We start from the raw sequence: 18569 nt of genomic DNA on the forward strand, positions 1-18569 counted from the left end.
CTCGAACATGCCGTCACGCTGTGCCTGCTAGGCAATCCTTAGCAGCCCTCGGAGTCCCGCTCGCAGGGTGCACCCAGCTGCCCCTTCTCCAGGACGCAGCCGCAGCCCTGCCCCTGCCCCTGCTGTCATCTGCACCGGCTCCCAGCCCTTCTTACAGCGTCTGACATGGTCCTGGCTGGTATGCTTTGAGGACGTGCTTGACTTTTTTCTTTCTCCCCTTTCTTTGTCAGGGACAAACATCAGAAATGATCTGAGAAACTCTCAGATCGCGGTCTCCCTCAAGAGATTCTTTGGCGCAAGCATCTCCACTGTGTGAGTACAGCACCTGCACGATGTGGTACTGGGGGTCTCCGTGGGTCAGGGTGGGCAGGCCAGGCTGGCGGTGCTACCCACCAGGAGAAAGAACTTGGCTCCTGCCAGCAGCAGCTCCGTGCTTCCGGAGCCATGGCAGCGGCTGAGGAGGGAATGGGAGCAAAGCCCCAGTGCACGCACCTGACACAGCTCAAAACTTCTCATCCGAGCCTCTGGCTGGGATGTGACGGTGAGAGGCAGCAGGAGTTAAAGGAGGCCAGGAGTAGACGGCTGCAGCCTGCCTGTGGAGGGCACCTCAAAGCAGGAGGCGTTTCTTCATCTCCTGTAGAAGGAGATTTGACTCCTCAGCAAAAGAGAAGTCAAGCCCACAGCATGGAGTTCCCATGAGCCACCGCCTTCACTTGCCGGGTCTGCTTTCCTGCCTGGGTTACTTCAGTGCCCTTCCTGAAGGTGCTGCTGGAACCAGGTTTTGGCATGTTTTGCCTGTGGTGCTGGAGGTAGCTGAGGGAAGCCCCTCTCCTTCTGGAGGCTGCTCTGTTGGCTGTTCTTTGCCAGCAGCGGATTCCCCACCTTGCTGCTTTGCAGCTTGTAAGAGGAGATGCCCCTGAGAAGGGGTCTGCATCGAACCCTGAGCGCTGCCAACACTGCGACTCCTTCTTTTTCAGGCAAGAGATGGCCAAAAAGAACTCTGGGGTCTGCGTGCTGCTTTTCCTGGCCTTTCTGTCTGCTTTCGGTGAGTATTTGCCTGCTGCCAGCAGAACAAACGCTAGATGGGACCTCCAGCGTGTGGGCAGGCGCTGGAGCACCCGCGGGGCCCTTCGCACCTCCCACTTCTGCCGCTCGGGGAGCTCCGGAGACGAACGCTGTGCACACGCAGATTGCGCCTGGCTCGAGAGCCACTCACAGCTTTCCTTTCGGACGCTGTTGTGCTGGAGCCACAGCCCCGTAGCCTTCGTCCTCTATGCCAGTCAACGTAAGAGTGGTGCTCTGCTCAGCCAAGGCTACAAAGGGAGCCTTGTCCATGTCCTCCAAGCTCGCTGTCAGGCAGGGAGAGGCAGTGGCAGCACAAAGGCTTCGTGCTTTACAGTCAGGGTTGGAGAAGAGGATCCTTTCTTGCAGCCATGTGGTCTCTGCCCCAGTCCCCCACTTCCTCAGGGAATATCTTGCACCTTGGTTTTGGGGGGGAGACAGTGGGACTATGGCAATTTGGGGGGGAGACAGTGGGACTATGGCAATCCTTAGAAACCATAGTGAAATAACTTTCTGTGTTTCAAATGACAGCTGGTGCTTATTGTGGATTCTTGCTGGCAAGAGAATCGTTGACAAAGGAGTTCTTGCAGGTCAGTGACGATTACTGACAGGGAATTTCCGCAGAGGACGTCTGTAGGTGGTGGGTGGGCAAATGCACGTGTCCTGCTGTTGCCAGCAGTGACTGGTGCTCCAATGGAAATGGCCTTTTTTTTTCAGATGCTGTCGATGCAGACTGATCCACGCTTCATGAACTCAGGGTAAGGGTCCCCATCTGACCTGCTGCTCTCGTGGTGGGATAGTGGCAGACGAGTTCTTGCCATTTGCGCTGCCTTGCACAATCCCCAGGGCTTGTGCCATTCCCTCTCTGCCTTTTATTAAACACGGTGGTGATGGGAGGCAGTCCTAGGCTTGGGAAAAAAAAGGAAGCACCAAGGAGTGTCTGTGCATCTGCTCATCGGTGAGCTCTGAGTGCACTTCAGGGGCTCTGACAACATCTGCTTTGTGTGTGTTTGCAGGAACTCGGTGACTGAGCAAACCCAGGGGACTGAAAACCAGAGGGAGAGGGTGTCCTACGTGGCTGAAGAGTGTGACACTGCGATGAAGGTGATCCTGAGCTTTAGGGAAGAGGCTAGGATGAGCAGAGCCTTGGGCAGGGCACTTCTGTGGGGCTGCCTGTGGGATTTGCCTTCTGACCCCAGCCACTCATCTCGTGCCAGCCATTGCTGGTTGAGCTCCCCTTCTGCAAAGGCTTTCTCTTTTGTCACGTTTAACCGGGCCACCTCCTGCTGCTGGAAAGCTGCCCGCATTGTTGTCCTGGTTATCCAGGACCTCTGGCAGCTCTGGTGTCTTCCCAGAGAGTGGAGACACCTGGGTGCCCTTCCAGACGTATCCCAGCCTGCCACAGTGCATCTGGAGAGAATGGAGGTGGACAACGGGTGCCCAGGCCCATACTATGGCGGGGGACACAAAAACTCCTGCCCAGCCCTTCACTTTTGCTGATGAAAAGAGCCTGAGGGTCCCTGCAGACGAGGCCTGTGTCTTGCTTTCTGATGCTTCCTGAAAGGTTTCTTAGCTCTGACACACAACCCAGTGGTGCAACGTGGCAGCCCGCTGACGTGCTCATCTCCTGTGCTGCTTTGTCTTCCCCAGGAATGCCAGGTCTTGAAAGGAGCAGTGCCTGTGAGGCCTCGGGAAAATTGCTTCACCAAGTCTGACCGGGCTCTGAAAAGTGCAGGTATGGACCCAGGCAGGCACATCTTGTTACACTGGGCTTATGCTCAGCGCTGCCAAAGGAGGAAGAGCCGGATGAGACTAAATCACCTGGCCCAAATCACCGTGGCACCACAGCTCCCTTGGGCTCAGTGGCTCAGCCCCCTCATGCCCTCGCTCCTTGCAGTGGTGCCCCTGGCACACCCCTGACAGGAGTTACTGCACTTGGTTGAGATTTCTCAGAGACTGAAACCAGGTCCTGAGTTCTTAGCTCTCCTCACGCAGTGCGGCCTTGACTTGAGCCTGCTGCCCTTCGCAGAGGGCCGTGCTGCTGCCACTGTCCACAAACCTCATCTGTGTGCACCTGAGAGAGGGATGCAGTCAGCAGGCAGACAGAGGTAGCTTGAGCCGACTAGGTGCTGGGAGACTGGGCCCCTGGCAATCATCTGCTCTCCTCTCCTCTCAATTCAGGGGTCTCCATGGACCTGCAGAGATCATCCAGGTCTGCATGGTACTGCAGGGTGGCTTGGATCCTGTGCGCTCCAAACATGCTGGAGACCTTTGAGCAGGTATGGTAGCAGAGATCCTCAGTGCTGCTTTTGTTCCCTCCTGTCGAGCCGGAGGAGGCCCCTGGGACTCTCCCTTCAGGCCCCTCTGCAGCACTGCTCAAGCCCACGGTGCTCCTCAGGTGCCCGGCTCCTGAGGCCTCCCTCGGGGCTTGGCTTACCAGGAACCAGGGGCATTCCTCTGAAGGCAGGCTGACCTGGGCTGAGCTGTGCTGCTACATCCTGCATCCCACTATCCCGTGGTCAGGGCTGCGTGAGGAATCTTCTCGGGCACCCTGTTGGCCTTTGTCAGCTCTGATCGTTGTTGTTTGGGTTGGGCAGGGGTTGGAGGCAGGGGACGATGCAGAGCTGCTGGGATCTTTCTGCATAGCCCTGACTCCGGTGTGGGGCATCCCATGTTTCGTAACGGATATTTTCCTCTCCATGGGAACTTTCCCATGCCAGCAAGACAGCTGGGCGTGTCTGCTTCCCTGCCTGCCGCCTGCAGCACCCAAGCAGCTCACATGCTCAGTGCTGCCTGTGCTTTTGGCTGCACAGGCAGCAGCATGCGCCTCATGACTTCCTACTCTCTGCTTTCAGCTGGACATTTCCCCGGGATACTGCTGGCCTATGAAAACATCTAACAGCCAGATTGTCTTCAACTTGCCCACAGAAGTCCAGCCGACTGCAGTCACTGTGCAGCACACGGTGGACACAACCTTGTGGCACATCAGCAGCGCTCCCCGTGACTTTGCGGTCTTTGTAAGTGTCTGCTGGTACATGGGGATGTGACGTAGCTGTTGGGAAAGGCTTCTGCTAGGAAATATACTGGAGAAGAGGACCAGTACGTCCTTTGAGCAGTGCTCAAGGGGAGACTCAGCCCCACCACATCCTGCAGCAGAACTGCAGGAGCTGCTGGAGCTCCGGCGGCCCAGGTGTGACACATGTTGACTTGCTGCCCTGTGCTTTATCTCATAGGGACTGGACAAGGAAGGAGAGAACGAAGAGTTGCTTGGGCAATTCACCTATAATATCAGGGAAGAGCTGTCCCAGACCTTTGAACTGCAGGTACAGTCATTGCGTGCGGGCAGGAGACCATTCCAGACCACTTTGGCAGCAAGTCAGTGGCAGGAGAAGTGTGGGCAGTCCTGCCAAGGCAGGGGTCCAGCACCAGCTAGAAAAAAACATGTTGAGGTTCAGAGGGCCGAGAGCACATGACATGGCAGGGTAGCTAAATGAAGCAGGGAGAGCGCCACGTTGGGCCAGGAGCAGGAGCACAGAGTTCCCCAGCAGTGCCCACCTCTTTTGGCAGGGCAGAGCCTTGCAAGCCCACACGTGCTGGGAAATGCCCTAAAATGCAGGTATCAGGTGGTGAGAGCCAGGAGACATTGCCACGTGCATGCCCTGTTCCCAGTGAGTGGCCGGTTGGCATCTGTGGCCCAGGCAGGTGAAGGAGCTGCTGTCTGCGCTGGCACTCCTAGACAGCCCACATGCAGGTGTGCTCCCCAGCCATACCACACAGAGTCCACGGTGAAGGGAAGAGTGAAAAGGGAAGAAGCAAGCGTGAGCTGGACTAAAGCGCCTGGCAGCTCTATGTCTGCTAGGCCCCACGCCTTCTGGGTCCACGTGGCATCAAGCTTCCACTGCTGCTCATCCTGCTCCCGCAGGCCAGACGCTGGCTCTGTTAGTGGGGGGGGCCTTAGTGGGGGCCTTAGTGGGGCTGCTCGGGAGAAGGGAAGCAGAGAAAAGCCTCCTCCTCAGCCAAGGAGGGAGCTGGCTCCCAAGCAGGCACCACCGTGCTGACAAGGAAATGCACTGAGGCAGCTGCGGTTGCTTCCAGGCCAGGTGTGAAGTCTCCTGTCTTCTTTGTTTTTCAGACCGAGACCCCCAGAGCCTTTTGGCATATAAAGCTCGTCACACTCAGCAACTGGGGAAATGCAGGACACACGTGCATTTATCGGGTGCAGGTTCATGGCAAGAGTACGAGAATGAAATGACATCGACTAAGGACATTCGGAGACATTCTAAAAACAGCTTCCTTAAAAAATAAAACACCAAATTATTCCACCTCAGCGATGTGCGTTTGCTGTGATGCAGAAGGTGTTCTTTCACAGTCTTTTTCTGAGCAGCCCATTTCTACTTGAGGAACTGGGCGTTCCTCACTTTGCTTCTGTCCCATGGATGCGAGTGAACCAAGCAAAAGGAGATGACGGCGCCCTAGCCCTGTGTTGTCTGGAGGGATGTGAGGGACATCTGTGAAGGCTGCGGGTGTTGCAACAGGCACGGGGCTTAGAAACCCACCATGCTCAGGTGGTGCATCCCCAAACCCAGCCCCCATGGTGCTGCTGCTGTTGCTGACTCCAGATCCCACGGGAACCTCCCATGGGTGTTCCTCTCCCAGTTCTGCCACTCAGGGAGCTCCAGAGATGCTCTCTGCACACAGATCCCACCTGGCCCCAGAGCCAACACAGAGCTGTTTCACAGCTTTCCCTTTGGATGCTCTGCGCAGGAACTCCACAGTCCCATAGCATGCATCCTTACTACCAGTCAGCGTAAGAGCATCAACCCATGTTCTCTGAGCTCTCTGAGGACATGCCTTCCACCTTCTGACCTGCTTTGTTGTCCCTTTCCTAATATCCCTTTTGTATTGTGCGGAGCAGAATTGAATTTCCTGGCCTGGAATTGAACAGGGCTGAAATGTATTGGTAAGATTCTGGCCTCCAGACACATGCAAGTATAACTAGCAATGCAAATTCAGCGTTGCTTAAGGAAGTGGAGTTTTACTGTCTTTCTGTAGCAGCAATTAATTTATGCATACTGAGCAACAAGACAGAAAACAGCTCTTTAATGTTTGACTCTAATGAGTAAGTCACCAATTGTGATTTTTCACTAATTAAGAATCAAACAAAATAGGCCAGCGAAAAAAGAGCTCTTTCTCTTGCATTGTTTATGAAGAGTAAGACTGTCCTCCTAAGACCAACATCTGCTCCATGAGTGTTAGCTGAAATTTGCTTTCCCTTGTGACTCAGATCAATGAAGGAGGTTTTATTAACAGCTCTGCACACCTCCCATCATCCTACAGAATACCTAAACATTCTGCCAAAGTTGAGACACCCTGATCCTCTGAGGAGTGTGGAAGCTGAACACGTGAACGAGTAGTTCACACTTTTTCTGTGTTGATTTCGAAGTTTCTGTGAAACATCAAATAAGGTTTTCTGAAGTGAGGGAGCAGCATCAGCCCCCAAGTATTTGGTGAGGAAAACCACATAGTACCACAATTTTACACAGACTGCATTCCAAACTCAGGAACAGATTAGGAGAAATGGCTCAGTCTTCACTTCTGTTTTGTTCACGCATCGACTCTGAGTCAACCCATCCCTTTACTGCCAACCCTCTGGACCAATTCCCCTCTGGGAAAGAGCAGTTAGGTAGAAGAGAAGCAGTGCAAGTTATTGTCTCTCCTCCTACACTACAGAAAGCAAACAACCTTCACATCAGCACTTAAGTTCTGTGCGTCACTCACACTACAGAGTTTCTCTGAAAGTTGTCACGGGGTTATCCCTAGATATAAGTATGTGACAGGGGGCACAGGCCCAGCGAAAAAGAAAAAAAAAAAAGAAAAAAAAAGGAAGGGGTACGAACAGTTTGCCGCGACCCGGCAGAGAGCTAGCAGGTAGCTTTAATGAAAACACAATGGCAATGATCTGAGGTGGAACGGTAATTTACTGAATTTAACCAAATGAAAGAAAACGAGAGAGATATGAGTATCCAAAATGTGAGTCAAACCATGACAGTGCGAGGGAAAGCACGTGCTTTTTTGCGGGGTGAGCTGACACAGCTGATGGAGAGAGGCAGATGCTCGGGTTCTGCCCGGAGCTCCAGCCCACCTCCGCTTCCCGCCTGGTCCTCTGGGCATGCCGCCCCCTCCCCTCACATCAGGATACTCAAAGTGCCCGTAAAAGGGGGTAAAGGGAACCAGAACATTAACTCGTTCATTAACTCGTCGATCTAACACTGGTCCACATGATGTTCTGATGTGGTATACTGACAACAAAGATCACAGAACCACAACAAAGTGCATGATAGAGTTACTCGGGAGCAAGCAGGAACTAAGGCATCCCAGGTTCGCAAGAAAGGTAATGGGAATAAATGCCATTCACCAGGGATATTTGGAAACATTTTATGAACAGCATTTAAAAAGAGGAAGCAAAGTAACTAAAAATCTGATCTGGTGCATGTCTGCTAGCTCGGTACAAAGTGATGTCACTTTTCACGCGCTCTCAGAGCAGCTTATTCCTCTTGCGACATCTTGATGTCTTAGTTGGGTTAATCACTTTCTGCCCCAAGGATATATCATAACCATGCAACACTGTATACTGCTGCTTTCCTTTCTCCATGTGACTTCCAAAGTGCTGCTGTCTGTCCTGCCAGACACATGGTGACCACATGCTCCAGACCAGCCCATGGGGACTTGTGCCAACACACACACTTAGAAACTTTGTGCTGTGCATAAGGAACTGGTGACAACCATCATGGGAGTGCGCAGACCTGAGAAATGCCACTGTAGATTCACAGCACTTGGCAGTATAGGTTAGTCTGAACATGGGGTTCTTCAGAAGTGCCAGGTGGATCAAGCTTTTACAGGAGGGAGAAAACTGCCTTCCATTCAAAACTGGGAGCAACTGCAAAGCCTCTAGGACTCCACAATCGCTGAAACACTCTTTCAGATAAACACTGAAGATCATTGGATCACAGAATGTACTGTGTTGAAAGGGAGATGAAGATTGTCCAGTCTCAACTTCCCTTTCATAGACACAGTTGCCACCCACCAGCTAAGACTGCCCAGGGCCCCATCCAGCCTGGGCTTGAGCACCTCCAGAGATGGAGCATCCACAGCTTCTCTGGGCAGCCTGTTCCTCTCAGTAAAACTTTTCTTAACATCTATTAACATCTATTCTAAATCTGCCTTGCTTTAGTTTAAAATGATTCACCCTTGTCCTGTCACTGTCTGACCATGTGAAATGCTGGGTCTACCATATATTTTATAAACTCTCTTTAAGTACTGAAATGTCACAGTGAAGTCTCCCTGAAGCCTTCTGCAGGCTGACAAAGCCCACTCCCCATGGGCTGAAAAAGCCCACTCCTGATAGTCTTTCTTTCTAGGATAGGCACTCCAACCCTCTGACCATCTTTGTGGCTTTCTCTGAATAATGCAGAGTGCCCCTTTACTAGTCAGCTCACCCACCATTTGCATCAGGAGGTTATCCTTAATGCACTGGAGGAACCTCCTGGACTGTGAGTGGTTGGCTGAGTAGGCCATCCAGCTAGTTAAATTCCCCCCATGATGACCACGGCCTTTAATTGTGAAGTTACTACCAGCTACCTGTAGAAGGCACCATCAACTTCCTTGTCCTGATTGGGTGGCCTGTAATAGACACGCACAACAGTATCACCCATGCAGGCCTGCCCCTTACTCCTCGCCCACAAACTCTCAACCTGCTTCTCATCAATTCCTGGACAGTACTCAATACATTGCAGTTGCTCTTTCGTGTAAAAATCAACTCCACCACCTCACCTAGCTAGTCTGTCTGTCCTGAGAAGGACATAGCCATCCATGACCACATTCCAGTCACGTGAGCTGTCCCACCATGTCTCTGTAATTGCCACCCAATCATAATCTTTTGACTGAATACAGATTTCTGACTCCTGCGTGCATTGGTGTACAGGAATTTTGGGGAGTGAGCTGAGCATGCAGATTTCACCCAGGGGGGTGGTAGGCTCCCACTGTCCCACCACTGCAAGTCCAGTTACAGCCCCATCCCTCTTTAAATCTAGTTTAAAGTTCCCCAGATGAGCCCCGCTAATTCCTGTCCCAGATCCCTTTTGCCTCTGTGAGATAAACCTTTCCTATGTGTATAAAACCAGCCATTATCAAAGCCCTGCCTGTAGCATCAGTCTCGTAGCCAAGCATTTATGGACTCGATCCTTCTATTCTGTCCCATATCCTCATCCAAAAATCAGTATCAGATCAGTAGCAGACTGTCAAGCACACCAGGCTGGGGAGTGTCCTGGTGATATCTCTGATCCAGGCTCCAGGCAGACTGCAGACTTTCCTGTGATGATGTCAACGGTTTACAGGCTGGTTTGGCCCAGTTCTGTGACTAGCAGGGCAGAGGGATCCACGGATCCGTGCCTCTGGAAAAAGGAAACAGGGGACCCCAAAATAATTGAAAACAGCGGCAACCGATCTAAGGTGAAACAAACTAATTTACTAAATATAGTATCAGCAAAATAGAATGAGAGAGAGAGTGCGTGTCTGAAAGGTGGATAGGGCTCACCACAACACTGAGGTGAGAAGTGCAGTCCGGTTGAGCCAATGAAGAAGAGCAGATGGAGAAGAGCAGATGGAGAAGCGCAGGCGAAGAAGAGAACATCAGGTTGATACCAGACCTTGCACAGAGTTATATCTCCTCGCTGACTGCAAAGCCTCCTGGGGAAATGTAGTTCTTTGCCTCCAGACAGGCACCCGGAACTTGAGCATCAGCAGTCAAACCCCCAGTGCATTACATGATGTTATGGTGAGGAATACTGATAATCAAAAATCATAAAACCATAACTGATGAGGGTCACCTGCATACTGGGCCCTCTGTTCCTCTCAGAAGGGAATTGCCTACTATAATTACCCTTCTTTCTTTCTTATCAGAGGCAGTCTTCAGGCAAGGTATCAACTGCCTCTTCCTATTTGAGCTTGTAGATGGGCTTTCCACCACAAGCTCAGCTACCTCTCTCTTAAGATCCAGAGCCTCAAATCTATAATGGAGGAGCCCTAGGGGAAATGAGGTAGGTAGGTAGGGGGGTTGCCTGTAAAGTTAACTTGGACTCTCTTTCAATCCTCCTCATCTTTTTGGTTCCCTACCTCAGCGCAATAAATGACAGGGTATGGACTCCAGCACACTCTGGGGACACCCAGGGCGTTACCTCACCAATCAATCTCCTGCTCACATGCCCTGATGCTACTTAGTCTCTTCACCTCCTCCTTGAACTACTACGATGAGCAGACCTTCCACCTGAGAACAGTTCCCTGCTGCTTTCCCCTAGCAACTGCAAGCCCAGGTTCTGGAGTTCCCTGTGGTGGAAGTTCTGGGCAGCTCTGTTACTTGTCTGGAGTTCTGTTGGGTCCATGCATCTGAATTAGAAGGTAATGGCCATCCAGTTTGGATTTCTGCTTCAGCCTCTGACTACAGGGGTGGTCACTATACTGATTCAATAGAAATATGTTTTCCTCCCTGTGTAGCCTTCCTACTCCCTGCCTGCACTCTCACCTACTGCTGCCCACATCCTTACTGACATTCCAGTCTTCTTTGCCTGCTCTGTTCCCATGCTGCCAGTCACTCATTTCCCGGAGGCTGGCTATATACATGTGGGGGTGTCTCACCACTGTTCCCAACCCCATTCATACCTCCTCAGCTGCTCTCATGAGGACTTGAAGGAATGAAGTGTTATTTCTGCATTAGATAATGAGAAGGGGGAACTGATCTGAAGAAGTAGAGCACAGCGTATTTGTAACTTGTCCTTAAAATGGCTGATGTGAAAAAGCAGAAATGCCATATATGTTAGTAGCATATTTTAGAAATATAGTAATTGAATTGTGTGATTAATTCTTGCACGCAAAACTGCAGTAGTTTTTAAATGTTGCAAATAGAACGGCTATAGTATTATGGACTAGAAAGCATATTGTAAGACTATTCTGTTTGGATAAGAGACCCTCAGCGAAAGAAAAACAGATTTAACAACATCAAAGAAGCCAGGGCTTTCACACAAGGCTGGATTGCCTTGCTCTATGGGTAGGTTGGGATGCAATAGGCAAGCATCAAGATGCTCCCCTCTATCCTCCTTCCAAACTTATCTGTATACAAGAACAAGCAGATTCCAGAAATAACAACCAAGTATTGAGTGAGTGTATGGGAACCGTTATCATGGCCTGAACCCCTGCTTGATCACCTGAGGCGAGCCATGAGTCAGCCATGGGAGCACAGGTGGAGGCAATTCAGCTGTGCTGCTGGAAGGGGTGGAGCCTGGCTCCACCTCTCCCAGACCTATTTAAGAGTTGACTACCAGTGGGGAAGGATCTCTGCTGGAGATCTACTCCATTGGAGTTTTGTAAGTGAGCCCAGGATATGGCTAAGTTTTCTATCTAGTCTCTTTGTTATCGTATCTGCTTTGCCTATTTCTCTTGTTTATTTTGTAATTATAACATCTTAATAACATCTTAATATTCATTGATTATACACTGAGCAAATGTCAGAAGCTAAATAATTTGCAATATATGCTTTGCTAGCAAAAATTTATGTTTATCTGGTGTCCGTATGTTTAGTTGAGCATTGGGAAGATTGCGAACCTGAAGTACTCAGCCAATGAGGAACCAGGGGAGAAAGAGGTAATAGGGTATAAAAAAAACATAATGTTGTTTTCTGTGGATGCCCACCACTGCAACTGTGAATAAAATCTGCTTTATCAGAGATAACATCCTGATAAACTATCTGGATATTTCCAACAGACTGAGAGCTCCTGGCACCTTCTGATGTCTCTTGCCTCACTCCAGGATCTCCTGGATTTCAGGTCTACCTCACACACTATGATCTCCCACTGTTTGGCAGAGCATGCCTGTATGGGAGCCAATCACTTCAGAGAGTATGACCTATCTATACAAATTCTCCAGAAGTCAAATAGGAGGGCACAGAAATCAGAAGAAGATGGTGCTCCCATCCCAAAGTGCTAGAGTGGAGAGAAGGAGCAGCCTCACTGCTGCAGGCTCTCCCATTTCCCTAGCATTTGCTGCTCAGCCTTGCTACTACTGAAGCCAGCCCCTTTGCTCCAGCTCTGCCCTACTCCTGGTCACATCCACTTCTTAGCACGATTCTCCTTATGCTTCCTGCAGAACAAATTTGACCAGGACAATCTGCAGCCTATTGCCCGCTTGGGTGAGACTTCTCTGGGTGCATCATGTGCTGAGGGCCCACAAGAGAAGGGCTTAAGGCAGCAAGGTGTATGGGGAGAGTGGAACATGGGTCTCTTGTCTCCCCCATCCAGCTCTCCATCTCCTGAACACAGTCCCTTGGAATGCCCTTGAGCCTACAGCTTCTTCCTGGTCCTCTTTAAGCATAAAAAAATCCTAATCAGTCTGTAGTTTTTATAAGTAAGATGACAATTCTTAAGTATCATAAAGGAAATTGTCATTATTTTTTTTTTTAATTCCATGCTTAAAGAGTAAGTTATAATAATTCTCTTTGCTGCTGCTCATTTGAGGACTCTCAAATCTCTTTTCCAGTAAATATCTGTAGCGCTTTTTCTTGTTTGTTTTGTAGAATTGCAATTTATCAAAGAGCACTTTGCTAAATCAAGTATACACTGCACAAATTATTTCGGTGAATTAGTTCAGCGTAGGATAAAACAACTTAATTGGATTGGGACAGGTCAACAGAATGCCAGGAGTCAGGACAGCAGGTTGGAAACATCACATGGCTGAGTTAGATCTTCTCAGTGCAGACTGTGAAATTGAGTGTGAATTTAATTGTAGTATACGAGCTAAATAAATTGTGATGTAAACATTTTAAATTACTTAACATATTCTTCACGTGTTCAGATATTCTTTGTATTTTCAGATTTTGTAATTTAAACAAATATATAAATTTCTTACCTATCCTTGTGCACTCATTGCAAGGATGGTATTAGTGCACAATTCCCTGTTTAAGATACCATGTATGGTGACAAGCTGAGCCTATTTGGACTTCTTGGTGGTGGCATGCTGACTTGTTAAAGTCAGCGTGGTTTTAACAAGTTAACGGAGAAAGGAAACTGACAGCCAGAGTAGGTGAAATGGTGAGAGGAACTGCTTATTTTGATCGGATAATCCATGTTCCTATTTTGCTGGAATGTTCCTGTGTGCTGCTCCATTTGCTGGCATGAATGTAGCCTGAATGATTTACTGCTTTCATTGGTGCCTGAGATAAAAGAAAACATGTGATAAGGGATGGCAAATACTCGTCCCAAGTATTCATTGCATTTTACAATGAGATTAAAAACTTTCCTTGGAGAAGCAATTTAAACAATCTAAAGGTGTTAGAAATGAAGAAGTTTTGCATATATTTATCTCTAGTCTTACACTCTTGTGATGAATACCTGTGTAGTAAGATGACTTTTTAAGGGCAGAGCTGCTTGCATGGAATCAAAGAGTAGGTACTCTTTACAAGAGTGATCTATTATGTCTACTTGGAAATATAGCTATACTTTGTAAACATATTTCCTCTTTTTATTCTAGGTTAGTGTGTGTTTTGCTTCAGCCACAGACAGAGAAATGATCAAGAGCATTCTGGGCTGCAGCCTTAAATCACGGAGCTGCATCTTCCAGTAATTACTTTTATTGAAATATTTCTTAATTAAGCATTAAGGATGGGTGATTAGAGAAGACTGTGTAAGTTATGTAATGGTATTATTACTCTGCTCAGTACAAAAGCAAAAAAAGGTGACCAAGTGGGGAAGAAAGATTTGTTGTTATAAAAAAAATAAAATAAAGTAGGAAAGACATTTACAGTTCTCCATTGAGAGGGAAACCTTTAAAAAATACTTTGCAAGAGGGAATAAAAAAACTCGTATGTCTGGGAGATACAATGGAGGTGAATAAATTTACTTAAATAAATTTGAATTGAACTAATTTAAATTTTATTTATTTAAATTAAATATACTTGTGAAAAACATCAGTAGAAGAATTAAGATCATTATTACAGCTTTGAAAAACATACTGTAGTAGTAGGAAATATTTTTCTGGGGCTGGGTAAATTTTAATTCATTTCATGATGGCTATAATACGTATTTGCTTTCTACAGCTGTATTTTTGCATATGATATGTCTCCATGGCCATCTGGTATCTAATGACAGTCATACAATACATGGCTATTTTTTTCAAAGTATTGAACGCTCCCACTAAGCAAAAAGATGTGGCTTCATGTCATTCACTTTCCATCCTGTTCTTATTGTTTGTGTTTAATAACACCATTCCAAAGATTATGATAAGGAAATCACGTATTCTGTATTCTGTAGTGGCAGGTACATCCAACCCAAAGTTGCTTAAGAAATTCCAGGGACACCAAGGAGTTTGCTCATCTTAATTTATGACCTTTTTTAATGCTTCCTGAATACATACATGCTTAACACAAAGGAAGCCCTAAAATAGTATCATAAATCTGTTCAGGGTGATCATCAGACTAGGAATGAACCATATAGCAAAGAGTGGCACTGCAACAATGGCACAAAATCAAACCAGTTCTCAGACTGAAAAAACAGTCTGTCTGACCTCTTCATACAGATGTAACCATTTGCCTTTGTAAATTTTCTCTGCAGTTAGATACGTTTGCACAGCAGGATAAAGAAACACTAAAATATTAGTTTAAAACTATTTTTCATCAAAGTAAAATGAAAGACGAGTGAGATTTCCAGGTGCACTAATAGTCCTGACTTATATGGCTAAAGGAAACAAATGGCTGAATTTTAGGACAATTTTTGTCTTCTCTCTTCGTTTTCTCTCCATTTAATGTCAGTATTCTGACCCGTGCTCTACTGGCATTGATGTTAATTACTACTCAGTTGCTCATATTAAAAAGTATATTTGTTTCAATGTTAGCACTTGCATTCTCACGGCACTTACAGTCAGAGTGAAATCAAACCCCTTTTAATTACCACAATATATATATATGAATATAGATATAAAAATACATGTATTGTTATTTAATGTAAATACACACACAGTTACAGATATGCATACATTTAAAATATGTAGGTTGTTCTGAAAGTAATGCCTTCTATTTATTCTCATGGAAACTACAACAGATACAAAGAGCACAATAATGCTATTCAAGAGAGCAAATTCACAGCTACAAAACAGTATTTTTCACACTGTACTCACCATCATTAGCTATGCATTTGCACTCATAAAAATCTGTATGGCCATCTGGAATGTGGCTTGTCTTTCATGTTGCTGTCACCAAATAGACACCAGAATTAAAGACGAGGAGAAAGAAAGCAATTTCCTTGAATGAAAGTAGGTAGATAAAGCTCAGCTGAACTGTGGGAGTATAAACCATGTTAAGGAGACGTTACTATTAATATTTAACAGATCTTCAACTTTATCTTCAACTTTACATTGACAGTACTATGTTTCACTGTGTTATCTCACTGCCAAACCATTTAGAAACTAAAGACATTTCTGTAGGTTATTCTTTTAAATTCTTTGTATAACTGTAGAATTTTTGAAGAAGAGGGAATTGATGATCTAAGGTACACATTCTTTCATATTCAGCTGAAATAAAAAGAAAGTGCCATAAAAAAAAAAAAAAAAGACAATGAAGTCATAAAGCAGAAAATGAAACTGGTAAGTGTAAAAGCGTACACAAGGGGGAAAACCTTAAAAACCAAAAAATGATGAAAGAAAACTTCTCTCACAGAATAGTTAAATTTCAGGACTTTGGAGAAACAGGAGCCTATGAATGACCTTCAAAGCAATCCAGCCTATCACTTGGGATTTGTACAGGAAAGGAGAAGCACAGCTGCTTATCTTTATCATGTACACTTTTGGCTTGACACAAATTGGCCTCATTCTGTTATGCACTATCACCATCTCAAGCCTCACCTGTAATCACCTTCCTTTACAGCAAAGAAAAGTGATTGAAAGCAGCCTGCAACTTTTGGACAAAATGGGCAAACGGTTTCCTCAACAGTGTCTAAGAGAGAAAATGTCCTTCAGATTTCCTGAGCAGGTTCTAAAACCCAGACAGAAAGAAACTATTAAAGTAGCCATTGAAGAAATCTTGCAACACATCTTCTATATCTTTAGCAAAAATCTGACTCTAGCTGCCTGGGATGGGGCAGCTCTAGAACAATTCCAAAATGGACTCTATCAGCAAATTGAGCAATTGGAGGCATGCATAATCAAGAAACAGACTCAATATTTTTGGAGTAAAGAAGTCAACAAGCTGAAACTGAAAAAGTATTTCCAAAAGATAGACTCTTTTCTTAAAGAGAAACAACACAACCTGTGCTCCTGGGAGATCAGCCGTGCAGAAATGAGGAGATGTCTTCAATTGATTGATAAAGTCATAAGGAAGCTTTACAAGTAAGGTACAAAGATTCTGACCTGATATAATTTAGCTTTAAAATTAAATACTATGATCTATCTTGGAACAGTTCTTCTAGTTCACTTTGATCATATTTGAATAATAATATTGCTAATGATTTCTTTGTTGTTTTTTTTTTTTTAATGTAATATATTGTTCAGTGTTGGTAAACTTCTCTTTGGCAAGCACTATGTGCTCACTACCTGTAAAATAATTCATGTGAATTTTCATATGAGGTTACTCTATGGGAAGGAGTTTATATAAATGGTCCTGGTTTAAGTTGATGCTCTTTATTATTCTTTCAAGTTTTGTATGCTCTCTTTCAAGGATGTTTCCTTTTACAGATTTGATGCATTCTAACACTTGCTTTGTTCAAAGGGATAAAGTAATTCTAGAAGAATTTGTCTATGCAGAAAATTGCGTGCAATAACTACAGTTTCTGCATTAACTTGTCAGTTGCATGCTGCTACATTTAGTTAAATTATATTTCCCTCCTCTATCTGGGGAAATTTTTTTTTTTCTTTTTTTTTTTTTTTCCATCCTACCAACTTTCCAATTCACTTTAACTTCTTTCACAAGCTTATCTGAAGTAACTGCTCTACATAAAACTATCCGAAAGCCACATTAGCCAATGGCACATCCTATTTGTTCCTGGCTGCTGTAATCTCAGACTTGATTCCATTCCAGTTCACTTTCATTTGGTGCCATGCTTTCTTGTGGCATGAAATCTTCTGCCTCTTGCCATTTGTTCATAGACAGAATTCTGTCTATGACATTCTGACATTCTGTTCATTCACAGAAACATGCGGCTGTTAGTATTCCAGCAAAGTTCCCCCCTAGACCACATAGTTTTGACTAATAATAGCAATATAAACAACTTACTCAAAATAAACTACTTCTACTGGGTAAAAGTCCACTAATTTCTGTGAGGATAAGATAGGATTTTACGCTTGAGAAATTGTCCCTGGGTAACTCCATTCCAAATAATTGTGTTTTCTGTAGCTGCTTGCTGTATGTTAAAAAGAGCAAATACAGAGTTACATACCAGCTGGATTACCAAAAAATAAATAAAAGGTGACAAAAAAAAGCAGCTGTGTCCTGTGGCCAAAGCCGATCATCTCTGAGCACAGGCTTCTCCTCTTCTACATGAAGAGGTAGGGGAGAGATGGCAAAATAAGTCTTAAAAGAAGGAAATTTCAGTCCCAGAGGGCTGAAATTGCTGGGGGTTGCTTTTAGCATCTGGTCATGAGACATTTGAAAGCTTTCTGTGGTCTGTAGCCATTCAGAATAGTAGCATTCAAAGTGCGAATAATAAGAGCAGGTCTGGATAAAAATGAACTGGCAAGAACAATAGCAATGGTTGTCCAGATCTCAATTACAGTCTGTGACAGAGGTCTCTTTTGCAGGGTAGACATGCTCTCCTCTCTGCCAGTTACGGATGCAAGCTAAAGGAAATGATGACTGCTATAGGTATCAGGTCTGAAGCTGAGATAACAGAAGGAAAATCTGCTAACAACGCTACCGTGATCCGGCACAACCAGAAAGACAAAAGGGTGAGATCCCACCCAAAAAACTACAGCTGAAGATTTTTTTGTGCTTTGTAACTAACAGCACTTGGGGTAGTTCCACTGCCAGACTGTTGGAAATCTGATTTCCTGCTTGTTTGTTTTCTTGCACGAACTGCTTGTTTGTTTTTTGCACTTCTGCAAGCCTGTATAATAAAAGGACATTCAGCCTGTTTAGTTTTCTGGTTGTGACATTCTAGCAGACTTCTGCAGTGCAGTAAACTGATACTGAAACAGCCCCATTTTTACTGAAATATGGAAATGGAATGGAATATCTTCAACTGCCCTCTCATGAGGGATTGCCACACTTTCCTGCAGTAGGAAGATGTTAATTCATAGCCCACAGATTATTCAGAAATTCTCATCCCCAAAAGCTTCCTTTTTGGTTCACAATTATCCTTAATAATCACAAAGTAGATATATGTTTTGAAGTATTCCAGTCAACGGGGTATTTTACAGTGCAGAAAACAAGAGTGGGCAGTAGAGGGCAAAATGAGATTATAGACAAGTGTAAGAATTGC

The 18569-nt window shown here is 45.9% G+C and overlaps 2 protein-coding genes across 4 annotated transcripts; both read left to right on the plus strand.

The window, feature by feature from the left end:
* Window positions 1-235: 235 nt before the first annotated feature.
* Window positions 236-5356, plus strand: LOC128089426 (sperm-associated antigen 4 protein-like). Its single transcript, XM_052700849.1, has 10 exons — window positions 236-312; window positions 978-1045; window positions 1594-1652; window positions 1780-1820; window positions 2079-2166; window positions 2713-2797; window positions 3244-3341; window positions 3918-4079; window positions 4296-4385; window positions 5195-5356. The coding sequence occupies exons 2-10, from the start codon at window positions 985-987 to the stop codon at window positions 5312-5314; spliced, it is 804 nt and encodes a 267-aa protein (XP_052556809.1). The 5' UTR covers window positions 236-312; window positions 978-984; the 3' UTR covers window positions 5315-5356.
* Window positions 5357-11120: 5764 nt separating this feature from the next.
* On the plus strand, window positions 11121-18287 carry LOC128089382 (interferon alpha-2-like). 3 transcript variants are annotated; one of them, XM_052700727.1, is made up of 4 exons: window positions 11121-11477; window positions 13636-13724; window positions 16022-16482; window positions 17890-18287. In XM_052700727.1, exons 3-4 carry the CDS (start codon window positions 16064-16066, stop codon window positions 17930-17932), a joined length of 462 nt encoding a protein of 153 aa, XP_052556687.1. In that variant the 5' UTR covers window positions 11121-11477; window positions 13636-13724; window positions 16022-16063; the 3' UTR covers window positions 17933-18287. The 3 variants fall into 3 exon arrangements, with proteins under 3 accessions (XP_052556687.1, XP_052556685.1, XP_052556686.1); XM_052700725.1 differs by lacking the exons at window positions 11121-11477; window positions 13636-13724 and having other exon boundaries at window positions 15857-16482; XM_052700726.1 differs by lacking the exons at window positions 11121-11477; window positions 13636-13724 and having other exon boundaries at window positions 15932-16487.
* The last annotated feature ends 282 nt before the right edge of the window (window positions 18288-18569 follow it).

Source organism: Tympanuchus pallidicinctus, unplaced genomic scaffold (genome assembly GCF_026119805.1).
Source record: "Tympanuchus pallidicinctus isolate F22 unplaced genomic scaffold, pur_lepc_1.0 scaffold4, whole genome shotgun sequence".
NCBI classification, from domain to species: domain Eukaryota; kingdom Metazoa; phylum Chordata; class Aves; order Galliformes; family Phasianidae; genus Tympanuchus; species Tympanuchus pallidicinctus.

Excerpts from the sequence above, each read along its gene's own strand:
- LOC128089382 (XM_052700725.1), top strand. The coding sequence starts at position 15,857 with ATGACCTTCAAAGCAATCCAGCCTATCACTTGGGATTTGTACAGGAAA. Across the intron at positions 16,483-17,889 it reads GTCATAAGGAAGCTTTACAA|GGTAGACATGCTCTCCTCTC; the intron begins GTAAGGTACAAA and ends TCTCTTTTGCAG.
- LOC128089426 (XM_052700849.1), top strand. The coding sequence starts at position 985 with ATGGCCAAAAAGAACTCTGGGGTCTGCGTGCTGCTTTTCCTGGCCTTT. Across the intron at positions 1,046-1,593 it reads GGCCTTTCTGTCTGCTTTCG|CTGGTGCTTATTGTGGATTC; the intron begins GTGAGTATTTGC and ends TTCAAATGACAG. Across the intron at positions 2,167-2,712 it reads AGTGTGACACTGCGATGAAG|GAATGCCAGGTCTTGAAAGG; the intron begins GTGATCCTGAGC and ends TGTCTTCCCCAG.